General features: G+C 33.1%; 1 protein-coding gene across 6 annotated transcripts; it reads left to right on the top strand.

Annotated features, from left to right (window-relative positions):
* Positions 1-395: 395 nt before the first annotated feature.
* LOC119082164 (transmembrane and coiled-coil domains protein 2-like) lies at positions 396-22,089 on the top strand. 6 transcript variants are annotated; one of them, XM_037191576.1, is made up of 11 exons: positions 396-670; positions 14,128-14,243; positions 17,005-17,211; positions 17,273-17,687; positions 17,754-17,884; positions 19,658-19,880; positions 19,951-20,071; positions 20,137-20,241; positions 20,302-20,415; positions 20,482-20,657; positions 20,728-22,089. In XM_037191576.1, exons 2-11 carry the CDS (start codon positions 14,156-14,158, stop codon positions 20,852-20,854), a joined length of 1,707 nt encoding a protein of 568 aa, XP_037047471.1. In that variant the 5' UTR covers positions 396-670; positions 14,128-14,155; the 3' UTR covers positions 20,855-22,089. The 6 variants fall into 6 exon arrangements, with proteins under 6 accessions (XP_037047471.1, XP_037047473.1, XP_037047467.1 ...); XM_037191578.1 differs by having other exon boundaries at positions 445-670; positions 14,128-14,195; positions 19,646-19,880; XM_037191572.1 differs by having other exon boundaries at positions 445-670; positions 19,646-19,880.
* The last annotated feature ends 222 nt before the right edge of the window (positions 22,090-22,311 follow it).

Raw genomic sequence — 22,311 nt, 5'->3', positions numbered from 1 at the left:
ACTCTACCCACTCAAACTAACTAACTAACTAAGTATAATGTAATTACGACAAATCAAGTAACATAGAACTGAAAATTCTGTAATGATTATATAATGCGCTTGCAGTCTGAGAAAGGCTAATTGTATGGTACACTGTTTGCAGTAGGGTTTTCACCCCAAGTTAAAGGAAAAATTGAAGAAAAAATATTAAGCAACACTTGCCACTTGACTACGTTCTATAATCTCTTTTTATTTTTAAAATTTGTTATGCTTATTGAACGGGGATTTTTCTCGTTCAAATAAATGCGCCACAAAAAATATGTCAAATAAATTTAGCAAACAGATGTCGCCAGTGTTTCACAGTATTGACGTTTTGCCTGTGGAAAAAATTGTATGTGAGTCACTTTTCTCAGTTTGTCTTGAGTTTTCTTCGATGCAATTTCTTAATTCGCTTAAAAAAGTTGTATTAACACACCGAACTTCAATCAATCGCAATTTACAATCAATTTCAATGTCTACTAAAGTGTCGCGAAAATATAATTTAAGTGGATCGTGTGTGTGTATTACATTGTGAATAGGAAATTCATTCAATAAAATTGTAAAAAGTTTGTGCCGCAAAATTGCATTTACAAGCAATAAAAAAAAATCAACACGAAATATAGCCCATCGTTTAATCTTTTGTGTGCTTAATGTAAGTAAATTATGTGATTACCTAGATGCTATGAATACTGATGGACTTCGTAAATTCAATTGAAATTTCCACTAATTCGGATTATTATCGACAAAATACATCGTTCACGTAATGTAACTATTTAACTTTTTATATTAAGGCGTTCCTCATGCTGCACTATTTCTTAATTTAATCTCTTGTTACTCTGTTCATATTCAATTTATCTTTGTTATTGTTGGTTGAATGAGCGATTCGTTGTTTCATTTCTAGTGGGATACAAAATTTTGAAATATCTGCGATTACATTGTAAGATACGTGTGTTTATCGATGTTGCCCGTGTCACGTCAATGCACTTCGGCACATTCGTTTCGTCCATTCATTATCCAATAACAAATCTACATTGTATATCCCATACATAGACGCACAAACATCTTTCAGTGAAACGTTTTTTTTTCCTCTTCCACTTTCTACGTTCCCTCAATACTACATTTATTGTTCCATTACACACTACGTGCAATGTTCTAACAAAATAATGATGGAAACGAAATTTTCAATAGAGTCATGTACGTATAATTTGATTGTTGTCGCCGCCTCACCCAGTTTCAGTTCTTTTCGTGTCATGCCCAAAAGTTATATTTCCATTCTACAGCAATCGAAAGGCATAATTTGATGTGGTTACTGTATTTGTGCAACATAATCTATGTGGTAATTGGTATACATGTAGTATTTGTTGTTGTTGGAATGCGGTCGATTGAGTATATATACACAACGCGGTGTAATTATCCTACCGTCTCGTCACCGCAATCATAATCAAACAGAAAATACCAGTTTCACACAGTAACTTATTTCGTACCTTTAAGACGGTTAGATTCTTAATCTTATCGGCAGTACGAAAATTTATTTGATTGACTGATAGGTTGATGGTAATTTCATGCACTACGTTAGTAATCTGTCATCGATTACGCGTAGTTATGACGATAAAAGTAAATGAGGAGCTAGTGCTCGTTTGTATAGTTGGTTAAGCTTAGGGTATTTTTTTCGAATATTTTACTGGAAAGTCAACTGAAAATCTTACAATGACGAAAAGTCAAAATCGACATGTTCTCTGTTTTGGGAGTTGGTGTGGTTTGTAAATGATTCCATAAAAAATAACAAATGAGAATCTAGATTTTACATTTTAGTACTTCATTCCTGTTGGGAGCGAGTGCCTAACGAAAATTTCGATAAACAATGTCTAGATTTTCATTTGTTCAACGAAGTTCATGAGTAATCAATTACAAACCATAACAGCTCCAAATTAAAAAACAATTTTAGAAAAATGTTACCTTTCTCTCCCTGGTTCATTATTGAAATGCACTCAAAACTTTATCTGGCGAAACAAAATATTTGTCGACATCGAACCGTTTCCTTAGAATGTTTCCCCGCAATTTACCTTCTTCGGAAATAAAACAGGCTCAATAATACATTCCAAAAACTGTAAATGGTACCAAGAAAACTGATACGACTTCACATCATTCGCTACGAAGACAAAATCTTCAATTTTTACTTAATTCTAAATGCAGTCAATCCACCTGCTTTATGTCTGATAAAATAGTAATTAATGTTTAGTATCTCTTCATCCATAAATACAAATTTAATCGTTTCCCTTTTCGAAGATGTTTGTTTTATTTATTCCGATTTTTTTTTTGAACTTTGATTTATCAGTCAGATCCGTTTGATGCCATACACACATCGATTGATCTCAAGTTATAATTTTCTGTTTATTTTAAACTGTTTAGAGTGTAGACGCTTAACGAACTGCGTGTTTTTTTATTGACAAAATTTCATTCAAGTTTACTCTTATCCGCTTAATAGATGTACAAATAATGCATTTCAGTTTGACTCAAACTGATAAACATTTGAAGATGTTTCCTACAGATGATAACGCTACTTTTTTCGATTAAATACAACGAATGAACATGCTATTATGTATATCCATTTCGCATAATTATATTGTTGGACGGAAACGGGTAACCATCTGTTATCTGCATTAACGACAGTAATAAGTGATGAGTTCTAGTTAGTCATCTTTAAATGATTATATGAAGCAAATCCGAGATTGATAAACAATAGAAGTAATAGATTTGGTTATCATGATATGTTTGTAGCTTCTGGAAGTTTAAACCTCTTCATTCAAGTGAAACTGGTACGTTAGTTTTATTCAACAGCTCGGTAAAGTTTTAGTTATTTAAATCACATGGGTCGAAAAACGATTTTTAAAAATTCGAGGTGTATGTGTGAGCTGAGAGGGTATTGTAACATGAGAATGCGTGTTTGTGAACCGAGGTTTACCGAGGTTCACAATCGCATTCGAATGTTACAATACCCTCGAGGCTCACACATACACCGAGAATTTTTAAAAATCTTTTTCGACCCGAGTCATTTAATGGCTTTTACATTCGCCTTTCATCGAAAATCACGAAAAACACCAAAAATTATCAATTTAATCGAAAACTAAGCACCAAACAAACACAAAATATGTCGATCACTTCAATAGCACACAAAAATATTGCAACAACACGACAACGATTCTTGACAGCATTCGTTTTTGAAGAGAGAGAAGTCACTCAGTTTGCTATGTCTACTACAATTATGATCGATTTGTATCATATACACGGCGCTTTCCAGTTTGTTAACTCTAGGTTAACAATTTCCAATATTTCATCCCTAGAGATTACAAATTCCAATATTTCATCCCTAGAGATTACAAATTTGTCTATGTGTTAGCGGTGAACATTTTGACATTTTCTAAATATGCGAATTCGATTTAAAGTCGTATTTTCGATGGAAGGCGAATGTAATAGTACATTACTATGCAAGGGAAGTAAAGTGATATCTCGTATCCAGATGAGAAAAAGTATCCGAGGGCGGCAGCCCGAGGTACTTTTACTCATCGTGATACGAGATATCACTTTACTTCCCGTGTGTAGTATAACGTTTTACTATGCGAGTGATGTAAAGGTTATTGCCTATACATGTAATAGCCTTATTACATGCACCAGCATAGTAAAACTTATTTCACCACTGAAAAACTTTACCTCGGCTTTCAGTCTGAAAGTTTCAGACTAGACAAACTTTCATTTCTTTGGGACATTTGATTGAATTGACATCTAGTTTCATCTAGCTTGGCTTGGATCATGAAATTATGTATAAAAAAATCCCACTCATTTTCTACTCGATTTTCTACATGTGCCCACTATTCCAAAAATGAAAGTAAAATTCTGAAATTTTGAGTGCATCACAAGAGGTTATCAACATTATTGCGAACATTAAATGTTCTAATTGAGAGATTTAGTAGAAATGAGCAGATAAACAAATAAGCAAACAGATGAATAATATAGTAAACAAACAATAAAATCCACTAATGATTCGTGATATTTGAAAAAAATAAATTCTTTATTGGACCATGCATTATAAGTGAAACGAGTTTTTCTAATTGCCTTGGCTAATAACAAAAACGCATTTCATTATTACCTTTAATGGGTAAATAGTTTGTCTCCTTGGAACTGCGTGACCTGTTTCTTTGTTCGAATATCGAACAACTGTGAGTCGCTATTAACTGGATAAATGACTTTACAGAAAATAATATTCTATCCGTAATGATTCTTGATAAATTCAATTCCATCGAAATGGTTATCTCGGGATTATTCTCATAGAATTCGACTACATAGAGCCCGTAATATACAAAAATCCGTTAGGTGCACGGTTATTGTTAGATATTGCTAGAAAAACGAAACATCATCATTGCTTTGTGCACCATTGATTTGAAGCTAAATGATTTTTAAATTGAAGAAGTTAGCGTTCTCATTAATGAGAGATTATTATGTGAACCGACAAATGACTACAACCAGACATTTCATGTTGTTTTCGAGATTCATACACTGGTTCTGTCTCTATAATTGTCTTTATTCATTTTTCTGCTGGCTATGACATAATGGACAAAACAAGATAAATTTTTAACAGTATCACACATGTGACCTCATAAAGAATTAGAGCCGAGTGATAACAAGATTGAATTGCATAACTCGATAAACAGTTTTGAACGACACAGCCCAACCAACTCAATATATTCAATTTGTCTCGTTTATTCATTACAACATATACCGCCAAATTATATATTTAATCGACCGAACATAATGTATCTACTTAAAATTTCCTAACGCCGAATTATATATAGAAATTTGTTTGGGACATGAAATAAACTTAAGGTCAAGTATATAATCTCATCATTCTATTTTAAAGTACCCGTACTCGCTTAACATACTATAATAACTGTTTAGTCGTATGTTTCTGATAAAACGTAGATGATGTTCTGAGAACGAAAGAAAAAAAAAACTGAAACCGTTCGTCTCGAATATAAACATATTCATTGATAATACTTCCAAAGTCCATGCGAGACATGAATTTTAAATAATTCCCGATCAGCATGCACATCAGTTTATATTGACCGCAAAGATGACTGTTAGCTGTTCACATTGCTCACTTGTATTCTACATTAGCGTCGTCATATAATTAAATTAATGATTTAAATTGCTCGTGAATGAATCACTTTGGCCTCTAACAACGACAAACGATATCATTTAGAATAATTCATTATTTTTCATCTTACTTTTATTGTAATAAAAATTGTCGAGAGAATGAAAAGTTTTTATGGCTCAGAAATTAAAATATTTTAGGAATAATGTCGGTGAATGTGGTATTATATCTGCACCAGCAGTCAAGGTTCCCTTCCAAAAAAAAAATTATTATTTTGATTCTATTATGTATAAACTCGGTGTAGATGCCATGTTTTCAAATCATGTTATTTATCATCGTTAACATTTTGTGTGTTAATGGTTTCCATCACTTTATGGTTCACCATCTCTTTATTACAATAACAAATCCTTTATCTCCGGTTAATTCATTCGTATTTTTACTGGTTCGTTGGACTAATGTAAATAATGTGCACGAACAAGCACAAACCTTAAAAAAAATTGAAATTTCTTCCTGCATCCTCATCGGATATATTTTGTTTATTTATTGTTACAGAATGTTATGCGACTACGATGTTGTATGTTCATTTTGTTTTTAATTTTTTTGAACAGATTTATTGTGTTTTTATGATTATTTTTGATAAATTGTAGAAATGCGTGCATAACTTACACAATTAAGTGTTTTTATTATTTAAAAACTCGAATTTTTAATAAAATGAATTAAATCTGTAAGTGGTTTGTCCCATTCAAAAGAAATACATAAAGTGTAGCTTTACCTTGGCAGTGTAATAAGTCACCCCAAGTAGTCTCCAGAGTAATATGGGTATATAGAATCTTAGAGACTGAAATTATAGGAATAAACAAAAGTGTTATATTGTTGTGGTTTCTTCTTGTTTTTCTCCAAACAGTTCACTCTTATTAAGTTTTAAGTTGATAAAATTCAAATGTTATAACATTAAATATTAAAAGACGACATTTGATAATTGCACAGTTTTAAACGTTGAAAGTTAGAGTCTTTTAATTATGCTATGTAGCTTACTATGCCAACAATGTTTAGAAGAAATTCATGGTTTCTAGATTTCGAGAAACAGTAAAAATGTTGCCGTATAATGATGGAATCTGTTACAACTTTTGTTGAAAGTATTGCCTAATGTTTGATAAATTTTTTTTATTTCATTCGTGTAAACATATATTACTTTATAAACCACATCGCTTATTTTTCGATGTTCTTTGCTGTTGATAACAACTAATTAGCCGTTTCGTCTCTATTCCTCATTCAACTTGTCCAGCGACTAAAATGAAAACAGAAAAACTTACAGAAATACAGCATTTAAGCTTTCGTAACAATGTCTCTTCGGCATACTGCAAAACTGCAAAAGAGTTTGGCAGCCGGGTCAGACCATGTGCGGCGTTTCCTTTTTATGGAAATTCGGTGGAAACGATATGTAATTATTTTCTTTCAACCATCATCAACCATCAATGCTAATTTCCAAAATCTGTGAATGAAAACACAGCAATATTCTTCGTCAAGGAAATGTGTCTTCATCATCATGTCACATCGTTATTACTATTTCAGACAGTTGTTACTATTTTTTACATACATTCGTGCAATCTACCCCAAAGCCTTCACTTTCGTTTACAAAACAACATCATTCGTATGACATTTACATATTCCATTACCCACTCGGCTTAACATTGTTTGTCTTGTACTTTATTTGGTTTATTCAGTTGTTTATTTATATCACATCAGACAAATCAGATGATACAATCCCATATCAAACACATAAATCTCTTGCCATATCATCAGTATGACCGTTAGTTGGTCGAGTTAAATTAATAAACTCATTATTAATATTGAAAAATTGCCTGAAGTTTCCGTATTCACCTCTGACTCCGCCGAGTGTTATTTGTATGGAAAATATTTTATTATACAAACAACAGTAAAATATGTGATAACATAAATATTGAACCGAGTGTCCCAGTTGGTGATAATAATTGGTCTAAAAATAAAATACAAAGTTCACCATTCCATATGACACTATAAACGAATATCAAGTCGATGTTCAGCCGCTTGGTTTGAATTTATTTTGATTCTTTTTTTTTAAATACTGTGTGATACGGCGATGGTCTAATTTATTGTTTGGCTTTGTGATGTATACAAGTAGTATGCGATGTCGCTGTCGCTCAAATAAGCTTTCTGAGCTTAAAATCTCTAAATGATGCACTGTATGGACGAGTAAAGTATTGACTATCTTTCAAACTAAGAGCATTTGAATCTGAGAAATTCTGTTTATTTCGGTTGCTTTTCCTTGAAAACAACGTAAATAATTAATTTACCTCAGAATTCTACTTTATTGTTTAAAATTTACTTTTAGAACGAATGCAGATTTACATAAATTGTTGAAGAAAAAAAATATTATTTAATGCCAGCGAGAGACAGTCTACCACAATTTAAATTATATAATTTATTGTCGGTTCGCTTTATTTATTTGTTAAACAATTAATTTCGTTTACATAGGAACATGAAATCGTCTTCGTGTATAGTATGTAGGAAAGCAGATTAATTTCAACTTATGAGTTAGTCTCTCAGTGGTTGTAGTTTTATTCATTTCGTGGCTACAAAAGTTTTCCGTTTATTTTCCGACCACATTCACTGAACAAATATTGCCAACATATATACAGAGTCAGCAGAGGTAGGATTTGCAACGATAAATAAAGTAAATTTTACCTTTCGTTTCAAAAATTTAACCGACTGAGTCTCCATCGTGCAGATTAAAGCTCTATAAATTGCACGTTTTAATGGACATAACCGAGTCTGCAATTCTATTAAAACAGGATTTTAAATTACAGTTTCAATCTCATTTTGAATAGCATCATTACATCAATGTCATAATTCATTTTCTTTTTATGAAAGCTGTTTAACGATTAATGAATGGGGAAAAAAATGTTCAAATGATTTACGGGCTTGGTTTTTTTTTATCGCAGATAGATCTACGAATTGATTAGTTCGGCATTTCTATGACCCCACCTATAGCGTGATGGAGATCGAAAAGTCTACCATTTTCTCCTATCCGATTTTTTTTTTATCCGATTTTCACCCATAGCTAAATTATAGGCAAACGTAGACATGAACATTTCATAGATCGATTAGCCATAACTCAAATCGGTTTATATACTCCTTTTGAGGTTTCTTACTAAAGTATTTAAAGAGCATAAGAACACCTTATTTGCCTGATACGAAATGCAAATGCGTGTAAAACCACGAATCTTTAGTCGATTTAATTATGAAGTCGAACTTGAAATATTAAACATGAGACCATAGAGAGAGGAAAAAAAACTTTTATTTGGGTTCTTTATGGTTTCGGGCTAAAACACGCAACCCCGCCACACATAATTATCAATTAGTGAATAAGTTTGTAATAAACATCCATATTACGTCATAATTTCAACATAACAACAACATAAGTCATTATCAGTCAGTGGTATGCATAATTTTTCGATTTCAAGAAATTTGACACGAAGCTTTTAGTGAAATTATAATGAGCCGAGAACATTTTTTCAGAACCAATTTAATTTGAAGGAAGGAATGTGAGTGAAGTAATCTTTTCGAAATAAATGTACCTGCCATGCAACCTGATGATTGCGTTGACATTGATAAGAGTGTTATAACATTTTCCGTAAAGCAATCCATAATGCATTACTAACAATGTTTTCTGAGGTGATAAAGTTTGGGTTGAAATTTATTTAATTCTTTTAGTGTAACATAAAAGCGACTGTTTCTAATTGTTCACTTCTGTCTGACGTATTTTAAACTTTTAACTCATTGATTAGTGTTGGCGTTTCTCAAAAGTGTGGGCAAACTGTCATCGTGTGTTTGAAGATAGTCGATAGTCGTGTTGTAGGTTTCCAGACTTAGTATGTTTTCTTAGTTGTCTTAGCATTACCTGCACACCTTTTTTTGAATTTGCATCTCTTCACCAGAAGTTTGAAATACAGTGAATGGTATGCGAACAAATCTGAGCGGGAAAAACCGGGGAAAACATTAAAAATACTTTCAAACGCGGCAATTTTTATTGTATAGTTGATAACTCGATCGTTGTGATACATGACGTTTGATAAAGAATTATTGTTCGTCATTCGAAAATACGACTTATTATTACAAGCTCTGCTAACAACAAAACAGCAATTCAAAAATGACTCAACAGAGTTTCGTGGAACCAAAAGTTAATCTTTTGTGACTAAGAACATGGCAATTTACAAAATACAATTTTTAGTCCATAAACCTTTAGTTTTTAGTCCATAAATCAATTTTAATGTTCGTTGATTAATGCATTACACTTAAAATCCACTAAAGCAATACAAGTAACAAGTTGTTATGCCTCAGCCACTACGATACTATCGTACACCGCGCCGGCAATTTTCAATCAAATGTTTATAAATAGACTTTGTGCTGAATGGAAAATATAATTTTCATGTAGACATGAACAGCGAACTGTTGATAGGTTTATCGTATTCATGTGTAGGTCGACGTGTATGATGTGTATACTATAAGTTGACATTACTAGAACAGCAATTTTGGCAAAACTAATATTTTTTGTCAATCATTTTGATTTGTTGGAACAATGAAGATGTAGACTATTTACTGAAGCAAATCTTTGTATTTCAATCTCTAGCATTTCCTACTTGTTAAAATATGAATTGGGATGTTCTGTACACTATTTCTACGCTTCAAAGAACTATACAGGTTTCATGTTGAATCGTGGCATAAGACATCAATAATGCATTGTATAACGGGTATCGTATCCAACCTATCCATAAAAACAATTTAAACGAATGCTATATGTATTGTATGTTATACACAATTTCAACAAGACCTAAACTTTTAAAATTACACATGCATTAGGCAATAAAAAATTGATCACATGTCACATTTCCAGTCACATGTCTCGGAGAATTACTTCCAATTTCAAACAACTTTTTCCGATCGAATTATAAACTTTTTCCATGTAGTCGATGGTCGTGGGTTAGTTCTGTCTATAAAAGAACCCTTTATGGCAAGAGGTAATGTTGGATTATAAATAAATCCATTCTGAACAACACCCCAATCAAAAATTGATTTTCTAGAGATGATATATGGGAAATTTCTACCTACATTTTAAACGTAATGGTCAGCAAATTTTATTTTCATTGTTTTCATTGACTCAATTCAACTTCACAGGGATTTTATAGTCTCAAGTGCTCCAATAATGAATCATTAGCTTCAATTCATGTGGTCAATTAAACCATAATCATTAAATCTATTTGTTACTTCCAATTTGTACAACTAATTAGTCACATTGTCTAATTGTAGTAAGTTAATGTAACGTCGTATTGAACAGACGGAACAATGATTGCGTGAAAGCGAATTGAAACCCACAACCAAAAAATAAAAACAAAATTCTCTTCTAAAACCTCTAATTGATGGATGGATGCTTCATTTAATATAAATAAATATCCGACTATCTTCCTATTCGAATAACATGTGCGAACTGTTAACATTCATTTTGTGTGTTAACTAAATTATTAAAGATCAAGTTCAATGCATTAAACAAAAGTTGAAAAAATTAAACGAATATTAAAAACCACTTGTTTAAGCAATTAACCATTTTGTTTGTTCTGATCTATGGTATTTATGTAAACGTCTTGTGTGTATTTTATAGTTTATGTTGGTTGCGCTAGGCTCTTCTTCTTTTACATATTTAAGTTATATTTTTATATTCGCACCAACGATATATATGTTTTCTTTTTAGCTTTTGAAGCACACATTTCAATGTAATGTTTTGATGTTTCCAACAATTTGTTTTCATATGTGACGCTTGGTTAAGCTCTTACGTTTGCAGTCTAGTGGGTGAAATGCTAAGAATAGTTTTATTGGAAAATAAATGACTTACATGCGCCGTTTTTGTTACAATGTAAATGTTAGCATAAGTTCTTGGCAGATATTTCATTCTATGTTGATGAAATGGTAATGGTCAAATGGTTAAACTTATTATGCAAATATTTGATGTTCAGTTTTAGTAGTCGAGCTTTTTTTTATCGTCCTTAACGAAGGAAGGCAATTAATATTTGTAAAGGTCAGGGAAATGAGTTTTTCTCGACGATCATTCTTTTCTTCATTTCTTGATTTTTCTTTGGATAACCATTGAAGACATTACAGTCAAAGTTCAATGTAAAATGCAATGTACCGTGTGCGTTTGTATATAATTTGAAATGGCGTGACCATTCCTAACAAATTTTGCAACACATTCCATCAAGAATGAAAGATTGCTTCTATGCAGTGAAATATTCTTCCGTTCTTCCAAACATTTAAGTGTTTTCTCGAAATCTTTAAATTTATTATTTCTCTATGTAGCTGGCGTGCCCCACGGTGCATTTAGTTCAAATAGAGTGAAATATTGTTACGATACTTAGAGTCATATGCTGACTATACGGTAAAATGTCAAAATGTTACACTTCCCTGTCATTGAATAGATTAACGAAGAATATTTTCCGCAGCTCACTGTCACAACTCTACGGAAATTTCCATAATATAATTCGTAATGGAAACAACGGTTTATCAATTTATACTCGATGCCTCTCTACTTCCTGTTCGCTTTTATTGATATTAAATCTATTATGGTGGTGGCGTAATAGAAACCCGTGGAACTATTTAGGTAGATTATAGATAAGTCAATCATCTGACCGACCACTTTATTTATCAAGGCAAAAAAAAAATATTCGTTTATGCCGCCAATGGAATAGAAACAACAAAACATTTTCACTCGATAATGTTTTGCGATTGTACGAGAAAAATGTATATCAATTGGTTCGGCTCGAATTCGAAAATTGCTACTCCAATGGGATACCTCCAATAAACTCTGGGATTGCTTTCTTGGCATTTTTCTTGGCAACTCCAACACTTTTAGTTCTAATAAGCAAACACATATATTTACGGCTCTTTACTATAAATAAAAAAATAAATCTGGTTCTTAGCCCATTCGCTGACGGAAAGATTAAATAAATTTCTATGAAAGCCAATAAAAAACTTTTTCTGCTATTTAATCGCAGAATCATGTCATGCACATGAACCGTGTTTTTGTTCAATTTTTTTCGGTTTATCACATTTTATATGCCTTTAGGCTGGTTTCGTCTATCGGGCTTCACATGTATAATACAAATTCATGTAGAATAGCAGCAATGAAATGACCAAGACTTTGAGTGTAATGCTATATTGGCTCGAACAGATGGGATAAATATAAATATTGATGAGCGCTTTTTTTTCTCTTCTATTATTTTATAGAATGCTTTCTATTGCTCGCCTTATTTTTCTATTAAATAATCGTTTTTGTTTCTACCTTCTTTTTTTGATTTATTTATAGAAGTTCAATATTGTGGGGTATAGTCTCCTGAATGAACAACTTAATTCAATGGAGAAAGGTTAACATTTCAGAAACAGTCATCTGTTATCGACAGCAACGAAGAGCTGACTTATCTCTTATACATATACGGGGCATTTCGCACGAACTAAAATTGAAAATAACGAAGTAATAGATTTTTTGTCAAACGCTACGCTATACTGTAAACCATAGACGTAACAGATAACAGATTTAAAGATTATATGTCGATATACCTTACCGTTTCTGAAAGGTGAAAGGAAATGAACGAAATTCAGATCTTGAAAATACATTTTAAAGAAATTACATTTAAATACCTAGAGAATATTGCGACGAATGTCTGATCAAATGTTTTAGACAACAGAGCCATTCATTAGAAGAATTAACATCAAGTGGCGATTGTTCAGGAAATTATAGCTGACATCGAATTTCGTTGCCAAAAAATGCTTGCGTGTAGAGTGAGTAACACTCAAGCGAAATGTTGGGAAATTTCATTCAATCTTCAATTTAAATATTTAGACTTCAAATATTCTAAGGTTTTATTGGCTCGTAAAAGTTTTATTTGTTCGAACACCTGTTCGAGGGGGCTTGTTTACGTTTTGTGTTGTTCATTATTTAAAAGAAAAATCAAGGAACTCACAGTTAACACGACGCGAAATTCAACTGAATTATCTTAGAGTCGGGAGTTGACGATGTCCACTTTTAATTGCAGATTGTTGTTTATAAATAACAGTTTAACCTTCATTTTGTGTTTCGTGCTAATGATCAAAAATAAGTGTAATAATTGAGCTGCCTTTTCCTGTGTGCTCTGTACTACTCGTAGATGACAAATGGACAAATAAACAAATGAATTTTCAGTATCTTGTGACAATTTTAAAATTTGTTATGAAACCGCTAAGCTAATGTTCTTTTTTGAATGTTAAGACCATTACGTACAAATCGAAGATTAGTAAATTGATTGTGTTAGTCGAAGTGTCAGTGAAAATTGTGATCGAACGAAGACGACAAAACACAAAGCAAATGTAAAATATTGTAAACAAAATGCTGGCGTTAGTTTATTTTGTTTTTGGTTTAAATTCAAGGTCCAAGAAGAGATATAAATCTTTTTTAAATGTTTTTTAGTTTATTTATCCAAAAACATCAAAATGTATTTCTAATAATTCACCAGTGTAGTTCGAATAATGTTTCGATTGATAGATATGAAACAACTTCCATAAATATTTATAATATCAACCGAATCCATAACATCCGCAAATTCAATGGAATTATAGGTCTGAAATTGTTTAAATCATTAAAACATTGAATATAAAATAAATTTTGTGTTTCTATAAAATATGCACGCAGTGATTGTTGCATCGATCAGTCGTATGAACGTGATTATTTAACTCTACCAAAGATTTACAGACTAATTGATATAACTATTCCAGACAGTCTCGTGTGTAAATATTAAACAATCATTCTCCGTCTCGACTAATAAATAGTAATTGCGTTTTAATAGTAATGTTGGTAATACACTTGATTCGTAAGACTAATTCTTTGTTTTCTTTGTTTACAGGTTTATCAATGAATGAAATCCCAATATTATGGACACATTACAAGTGTGTTCATCTTCACTAAATCCAGGTAGTAAGACTTCGAGCAGAGCTGCATCACCGTGTCGTTCCGATCAAAGTAATTCTTTTAATTTACTCAAATTGATGTTTTATGGATGGGAAAATATTAAATTTTCTTAAGTAAAATTGGGTTATATCTCGATACAAACGGCTTATCACCTATTATCGATAGCAACGACAAAAATAGACGACCTACGCTTAATGAGGTCCCGTGAGGTCTCGTAACGAGTATACTATATACGCTTAGCATTGCTAGGTTCACCGAAAAAATTATTCGAATTCTTAATTCATTTTAAATTTATGTTTATTTATGCTCTAAAATGTTTATTAGAATTCGTCGTTACAAACCGGAATCGTACAAGTATTAAGTCCGATAACTCTTTTCATGTCCCTCACTTGAGACAGACTATAGCAAGGAAAAGTTCTTACATTTGTCCCCAATTCTATTCCACTGTTGAAAATGTTTGAAAAAGTAATAAATTTTACGCAAACTAGTCGTAATCAATAAATTTTCGAGAAAAATCGTTCGTATCGTGGTATACCCAAACCTCTTCTGTTACAAGTATTTTTCTGTTTTAACAGTTGTTTTCCAGAGCTTTATTGTGGAAGTATTTTGTAACTAAATGTGAATATGGTTTATGATTTGGAACGCTTTTATAATTTGAAACTCAAAACCTTAGGTATTTATTGATTTTTTTATGAATTTTTGCATGATTTTATCACAAAAGGCCCTGAAGTTTTTTCATTGTTGAACTACACAACGATTGCTGGACGTGCACAGTTTTCGCATGTTATGATGCTGAGTTGAAAAAAAAACCTTTTATAAACTACCAGCCGTTTAACGATGACAAAACTAAACGAGAAATTCTGACCAATGTTCTCTTATATCAAAACGTATATTTACAGTGACTTAACATTCTAAAACCAACCAATCTAATGAATTTTAGTATTCACGACATAAGTGCGCCTTGTATTTCAAATTATACCGCATAACGGGTCATTTTAACGCTTAGCTTTTGACATTTATTGTATGACGTCGGCGTTATTTTGTTCACCTATCAGTTGTAAATATTACAATTTTTAGCGGCTTATGGCATGAATTTTGATAGTTTTGTCATTCCACTGGAAAACCAATATCCCTCTTATTCTTTTGAAAAACAGCCTACCGAAATCGGACGCATTTTCTATTGGAATTTTTTATATGTGCCTAGAAAGGACTTCGACCCTAGTGGCCAAAACCACTTTCAAAAAAATTCTTCGAAGTTTGTGTGGCTGGTCAAAGGTGAGCAAAAACCGAAAAGTTGCAATTTTCTTACAAAAATTGCTCCAGTTACACGAGCCGTACAGGGTCGTGTGGGGTGTCATTAGAAAGGTAATCACATGTACTATTGAGCCGAATAGGGTCTTATTGGGTTTAAAATTCATCCACACTGAAATATGTGCAGATAAAGTTTTTAACCGAAGACGTACACTGTTCTTACTGAAATTTCTCGAGGTACACAAAATGTACATGGTCGTGTGGGGTATCATTTGAAAGGTAATTTTATGAGCTTTTGAGCTAAATAGAGTTTTATGTGGTTTGGATACATATGCGATGAAAAAGAAGTTGAAATGTTTAAGTGTCCATATTTCATCATAGATGCATCTAAACCACATTAGTCTCTATTCGGCTCAATAGTACATGTGATTACCTTTCTAATGACACCCCACACGACCCTGTACGGCTCGTGTAACTGGAGCAATTTTTGTAAGAAAATTGCAATTTTTCGGTTTTTGCTCACCTTTGACCAGCCACACAAACTTCGAAGAATTTTTTTGAAAGTGGTTTTGGCCACTAGGGTCGAAGTCCTTTCTAGGCACATATAAAAAATTCCAATAGAAAATGCGTCCGATTTCGGTAGGCTGTTTTTCAAAAGAATCCCTCTAAACAAACCACTGTCATTTGACATTTCAAACACTGTGTCACCTCCATACAACAGTGGCTGGAATTTTATAATGTTAGTCACTGTAGGTACAGTCATAAACTCTCTAAATGACCATCTTCACGAAATCTCTTTCTCCAATCTCGCCAATTTCTCTCATTTCTCCATAACGAATATATAGTGAAATGAGAGAAGTAAGAGAAATAAGAAATTTAGAAAAAGACGGTCATTTAGAGAGTTTATAACAGTAATACTAAAAAAGAAATAATTTTAAAAGTGCCTTCAGTCTAAAAAAAATTCATCCGTTTAGAAGAAAAATTCATCCGTTTACAACAATGCTTGATAATGCTTGATTTGCTCTTGTACGCCGTGTACTTAGCTAAACCACGCCTCTTTTTTATTGTTTAAAGAGTAAACGGAGTGCAAACGGAGCGTAAATGGAGTAAGAGGAAATCAAGCATAATTCTTCAAACCAAAGAGGTAACAGATTCAATCGTTCTACGGCGATACACCTCTCGTTTATAAAAGGTTACGTTGCGTGTTATGCTGCCCTACAACCCCTACAACGCATGAAGAACTTAGTGCAAAGAGATGGATGATTTTGTGAGAGAATTTCATACTTTTACTCTCTCGGAATATTGAATCTCTTTTGCACTAAGTTTTTTATGCGTTGTATGTACGTTTGAAGTGTGAACGGAATAGTTGCGATCAGCTTTTCTTGTTGCGCTAATTAAAACAACTCTAAACTCGAGAAGTTAGCCTTCTACCTGTATAATATCTTCAGATTGTAGCTTTTGATATCTATCGACTGCCTTTCGTGGAAGATCTTTTTGATTAATTGAAACGAATTCACAAAATGAAGTAGATACCACTTATGAACCGTTTCATTTCTTGCAGTGTCTAAAGATCGTGATAGCGGTGACTCTGCCTCAGGCGGTGGACTTCGATTTCGAAACCAAAGTCCGTCTTCACAGCGCCGCAGTCGAGATCGAGAGCGACGTGAAATGCGGAAAGATCGTGATAATGATACCAACAATATGCTTGTTTCTAGCTCTGACATGACCACCGACCATACAGAATCTTTAGATGATTCCCGTTTGATTGGTAAATTGTGTTATGTCTGTCACTCAGCTTATTTGGTGTGTAATTCAATTGTTTCAAATAGGCAATGACGAATCAACGTACCAGTCGTTCATCAATGATGAAGTTGAAGGTCCAGGCGATGGTACCAATGATCGTCACCATCAACGATCGAATAGTTACCAAGCTCTTGATCGACTAAATACGAAGATCGCCTGCACCAAAGAATCAATACGGAAAGAACAAACCGCTCGAGACGACAACGTCAATGAGTACCTGAAATTGGCTGCGATTGCAAGTGCCGACAAACAGCAGTTACAGAGAATCAAAACCGTCTTTGAAAAGAAAAACCAAAAAAGCGCACACACAATATCGCAACTACAGAAAAAATTGGAGAGCTACAGTAAACGGGTGAAGGATTTACAAATCCAACAAAATCAACGAATGCAAGGTCACCGACAACCGCGAGAAGTATTACGGGATGTTGGACAGGGACTGAAGTAATTAAATTTGTTTGATATAGACGTTGAGTGCGGTAGTAACGGTTTGTGTTTTTTTTTCATTAGAAATGTTGGAGGCAATATTCGTGATGGTATCACTGGCTTGGGCGGATCGGTGATGTCAAAACCAAGAGAATTCGCTCATCTTATTAAGAATAAATTTGGAAGTGCAGACAATATAAATCAATTATCGTCAAGTAAGTAGGCTGTAGAATGTTTTTGTAACTTGCATGCAACGACAACGCTTTCTAACTCTGATTTTATTCTAAATTAAAAAGTAATTTCGTTTCATTTCTTCAATTTAACCCTTAATTATACCGTATACCCAATTATAGTTTAACACGACTTACTTTTTTATTAAAAAATTCATGCACAGCTTATAACTATTTTCACTCACAACATGTAGACCAACTTCACCGAATAAGTGGAGGCAGATAGCTTTAACAAAATTAGTTTTTTTTTGTTTTGTTATTATTTGTTATACTTACACGTGCGTGCCGTAATTGTACATATAAGATACCAAGTTGTTAGATGGCGAATAACAAAAACATTTTTTTTAATTTTGAATTTGAACTCGTAGTACTTTTACACATTGAACATGTACAGAACTAGGAATCCAAAATTTTTCCGTTTAGTTAGTCGCACCATTCAAAATTGACGCTTTCGCTCAACGAAATATTTTTACACCAAATTCTACACATCTACCTCCAATATAGAGGGCAACATTAATAAAGGGCGTAACTATCATACCTCTCTACCAACTAAACCAATTTTCATAAACTTTTTCCTGAAAGCTAGACCCTCTTTATAACCTCTGTTTGGCTAATTAGTTCTATATGGTGGAAAAACCCATTATCCTCCCACTAGTGCGATGGTGGACGCAGCGACATAACAATAGTTATTTACAAGACTTTTCAACGTTTGTAATGGATCTTTCATGCTGAAAAGAACGACCCGCAAGCATGTTTTGCAATTTCAAAATCAGCTTCAGTAGTCTTTTTTAAATAGCCTAAATACATACAACACACACTCTACGGATAATAGCGGCAGAGTCGAAATTTTGCTTGATTTTTGCAAGTGGTTCCGGGTGGTACCTCTGTTCCAATCGAAAAGTGATGTATGGAAGGTGCCCCTTATTTTTGATAATGTACAAGTCGTCCATACATCATTTTGTCCAAAAACTTCAAATTTAGCCGATATAATTTTGGGTCATTTTGACTCTGCCGCTATTATCCGTAGAGTGTGTGTTGTTCGTATTGAGGCTATTTAGTCTTTTTATTTGACTTATCAGGTCCCACAATAGCGACAAAAAAAATCAATCTCCATTGATGATTAATCTGCTAATGTCAAAGTAAAGCAAAATTGTTTCACTCAAGTTAGATCCATAGGCCGACTGTATTTTCCGAATTATTGGATGGTTTAAATATGAGTCTCACAAAATTGACAAAATTTTTTTATGAAAATCGGATGAGTAGTCGCAGAGATATGGCATAGTTCCCTCTTTTAGTATTGTTGCTCTCGATATAATTGAACTTTTCAACCAATCAGACATGATCACACTTCAAGAAAGAAATATTCTATTTTAGATAGACTCGTTCCATGTTTGATAGAAAGTTATTATTGATATGTCGATCCAAGTCCGATATACATAAACGAAGACTTCTGACACAACCACATCAACAGATTTTCCATTCTAATCAAAATTTTAAAAACAATCAAAAATTCACTTATCTTATCTCTACCCATCGTAATTTCAAAAGTAAGACTTACGTTGCTTCGATAAGGCATAGTAGTTGAGTCTAGTTACTAAAACGAAATGCTTGCATGAATTCCGACTATCGAGACAAATTAAAAAAAAAGAAAAATTAAAAAAAAGTAAGTTCTGTGTCTACTCTATCGCCGGGTACAATATTAGGTGTTGTTTGCCTACTAATATTAAAAACAGATTTTAATTGAAGCCTGGTATACAGATCCTGAACTTAACTCGTTGAATCTATCCAATCAAATGGACACATCGCACGGACATCACGGCCATCATCACCACCATCATCATCATGGTTCTTCAACGCCAAACAATACCGGCCTTGCGAACACAGCCGGTTCGGGCAGCAATCAGGGTGGTGGAAGTGGAAAATTCAGTAACGAAAATGACAGTGAATGTAGCAGTGTGACTAGCGATAGCATTCCAGCGGGGTAAGTGCATTGAATCGGTTCATGATTTTTCGTCGAATAGCAAAAATTGACTGAATGGTTTCGGTCTTAGCTCCGGAAAAAGTCAACCAGGAATCAATCAATATTCTGCCATATTGAAAGCAATTCTTGCTGAACTACAAGAGAGAAGGGAAGACTGCGACAAGCTCAGAGAAAAGTTAGAACGTTTAGAAGTAAGTGACATTGTGGTTAAGGCTTACAAATGGACGAAATTTTATCAATTTGGATTGTGTTGTAGGGTGTTCACAAAGATTTCCAGGATGTAACGAACGCTCTAGAAGGCGAAAGATATCGGGCCGAGCGTTTAGAAGAGCAAATTAATGATTTGACCGAATTGCACCAAGTAAAACATTTTGTTATTCCAGCAACGATTTCATGGAGACTAATTTTTCAATCATTTTAGAACGAAATCGAAAACCTCAAACAAGCCATGGCTGATATGGAGGAAAAAGTTCAATATCAAAGTGATGAGAGATTGAGAGATGTAAATGAAGTGCTAGAGAATTGTCAAACAAGGGTATGTCACCTGTCCAATCGACTCGTAACTGTTTAATTTACCAAGTCCATTCTTTCCCTGATTCAGATATCAAAAATGGAACACATGTCCCAGCAACAGTATGTAACCGTGGAAGGAATTGATAATTCGAATGCTCGAGCCCTAGTTGTTAAATTAATAAACGTAGTTTTAACAGTTTTACAAGTAGTGTTACTGCTGGTAGCTACAGCCGCTGGTATTATAATGCCGTTTTTAAAGACTAGGTTAGTACAACACAATCAATTGTGCCACTTTACACGATCCTCTTCTTTAACCACATAATTTTCCGAACAGAGTACGTGTTTTAACGACTTTGTTTTTCATCCTCGTGGCAATATTTGTGATACGACAATGGCCAGACGTTCGAGACATAGGATCACACATGATGCGGCATTTAAAAGAATCTTTAATGGTGAAATAATATGAAAAATTGACCGTAAGAAGTGAATGTGTAGTGAGTAAATTACTGTGAGTAAATCAATTATTATGTTCATCAATTTAATTGTGATCAACCGAACAAGAACAATTTAATGTGTGCAGTCGATAGCATTCGTTTTCGGTTTTGTTTATTTATTCGAAAAGATTCAGACGAGAAACTATTCATTGGATCATTAGAGTTGAAGACATAAAGACATAAAGTGAAATTGTTCTTTAAGTTGTTGCATTCCTAGATTTCATTGTACTCAAAGAAAAGTGTCGCTTCCTGAACTTTGATGTTTATAATCCATTTTTTTTTTCAAGTAATTTATCGATGAATAAATTCTTATTGAAATTCCGTTTCGATTTCTTTCTTCAGTGAATCACAAGCAGAAATTTTTTTGCCGCCAGACCCTTGACTTTCAGTCAAGTGAAACATCGTTTGAAAGTAAAAATTTTCTTGAAAAGTACAATTTTCCAGAGCAAACCTAATGTCTTGTCAGATGATGTCAAATGTCAGATGTCAGATGATGTCAGATAATTATCAGGACCGAAAATTTCGATCCAATTTTCTCTATCATCCCAATTGCGTTACCAATAAGAACAACATTGCGTCATGTTCGTAACGTATAGTGTATATGTTTAGTATGAATGGGAGGGACAAGTCCAGTACCTAAGCCTCCAATGGGCCTGTTTTGCTATATACATAGTAGTAACATCGATATCGCATTGTGGATGTGGTATCAGTAAAATGATTTTGTTTGAAATTATCGGTGCTGATAATTCTTTCTCTGGAACCATCAACCGAGTCTATTAATTCTATTGATCAGAGTTCATCGCCCATTTCTTTAGCTTGTGTCGATAACAATTCTTATAATAAAAGTATGGAAGTAATTCGAATTCCATCCGTTTCCTGTTAAATTGTTCTTGTTCTGTTAACAGACTATTCTGTCACCACATATATATTCATAGGACTCTTTCTATTCAACGTTTCAAAACAGAAAACACTTTTTATATTTAGTAAAATTGAAACAGAGAACATATTTATTAGTTGATTTAGAATTTGAGAATTAATCCGCGTATAAAAGTTGTTTGCTTAATTGAATATTATTGCAACAAAAAACCAATTTGTTAGTATATTGTGGGCCTAGCGTTTGAAAGGGATACCGTAAATGATTCGGATGCATAATCGTGACGTAGAAATAGATTTTTTTTTGTTTTTTTTTTTGGTTATTTACAAGCAAACAAAAATGTGTGCAGGACTGTTAAAATGACGACGGTAAACTAAATTATTAAATTAAACAATTTTAATAAGAAGGAAATAAGAAAAGAGAAGAAAATTGAAGAAATGAATGTGATTATTATTGCTCTAAATAAAAACGATTTTTTTTAATATAAGAAAAATATTTATAGATAACCGTAACCATCATTATAGTTTTTGTAATGCCGGACAGAATTTTT

This window comes from Bradysia coprophila, unplaced genomic scaffold (assembly GCF_014529535.1).
Source record: "Bradysia coprophila strain Holo2 unplaced genomic scaffold, BU_Bcop_v1 contig_391, whole genome shotgun sequence".
Taxonomy (NCBI): Eukaryota; Metazoa; Arthropoda; class Insecta; order Diptera; family Sciaridae; genus Bradysia; species Bradysia coprophila.
The sequence above is the reverse complement of the archived record's forward strand: the minus strand, read 5'-3'. Positions and strand labels throughout refer to the sequence as shown.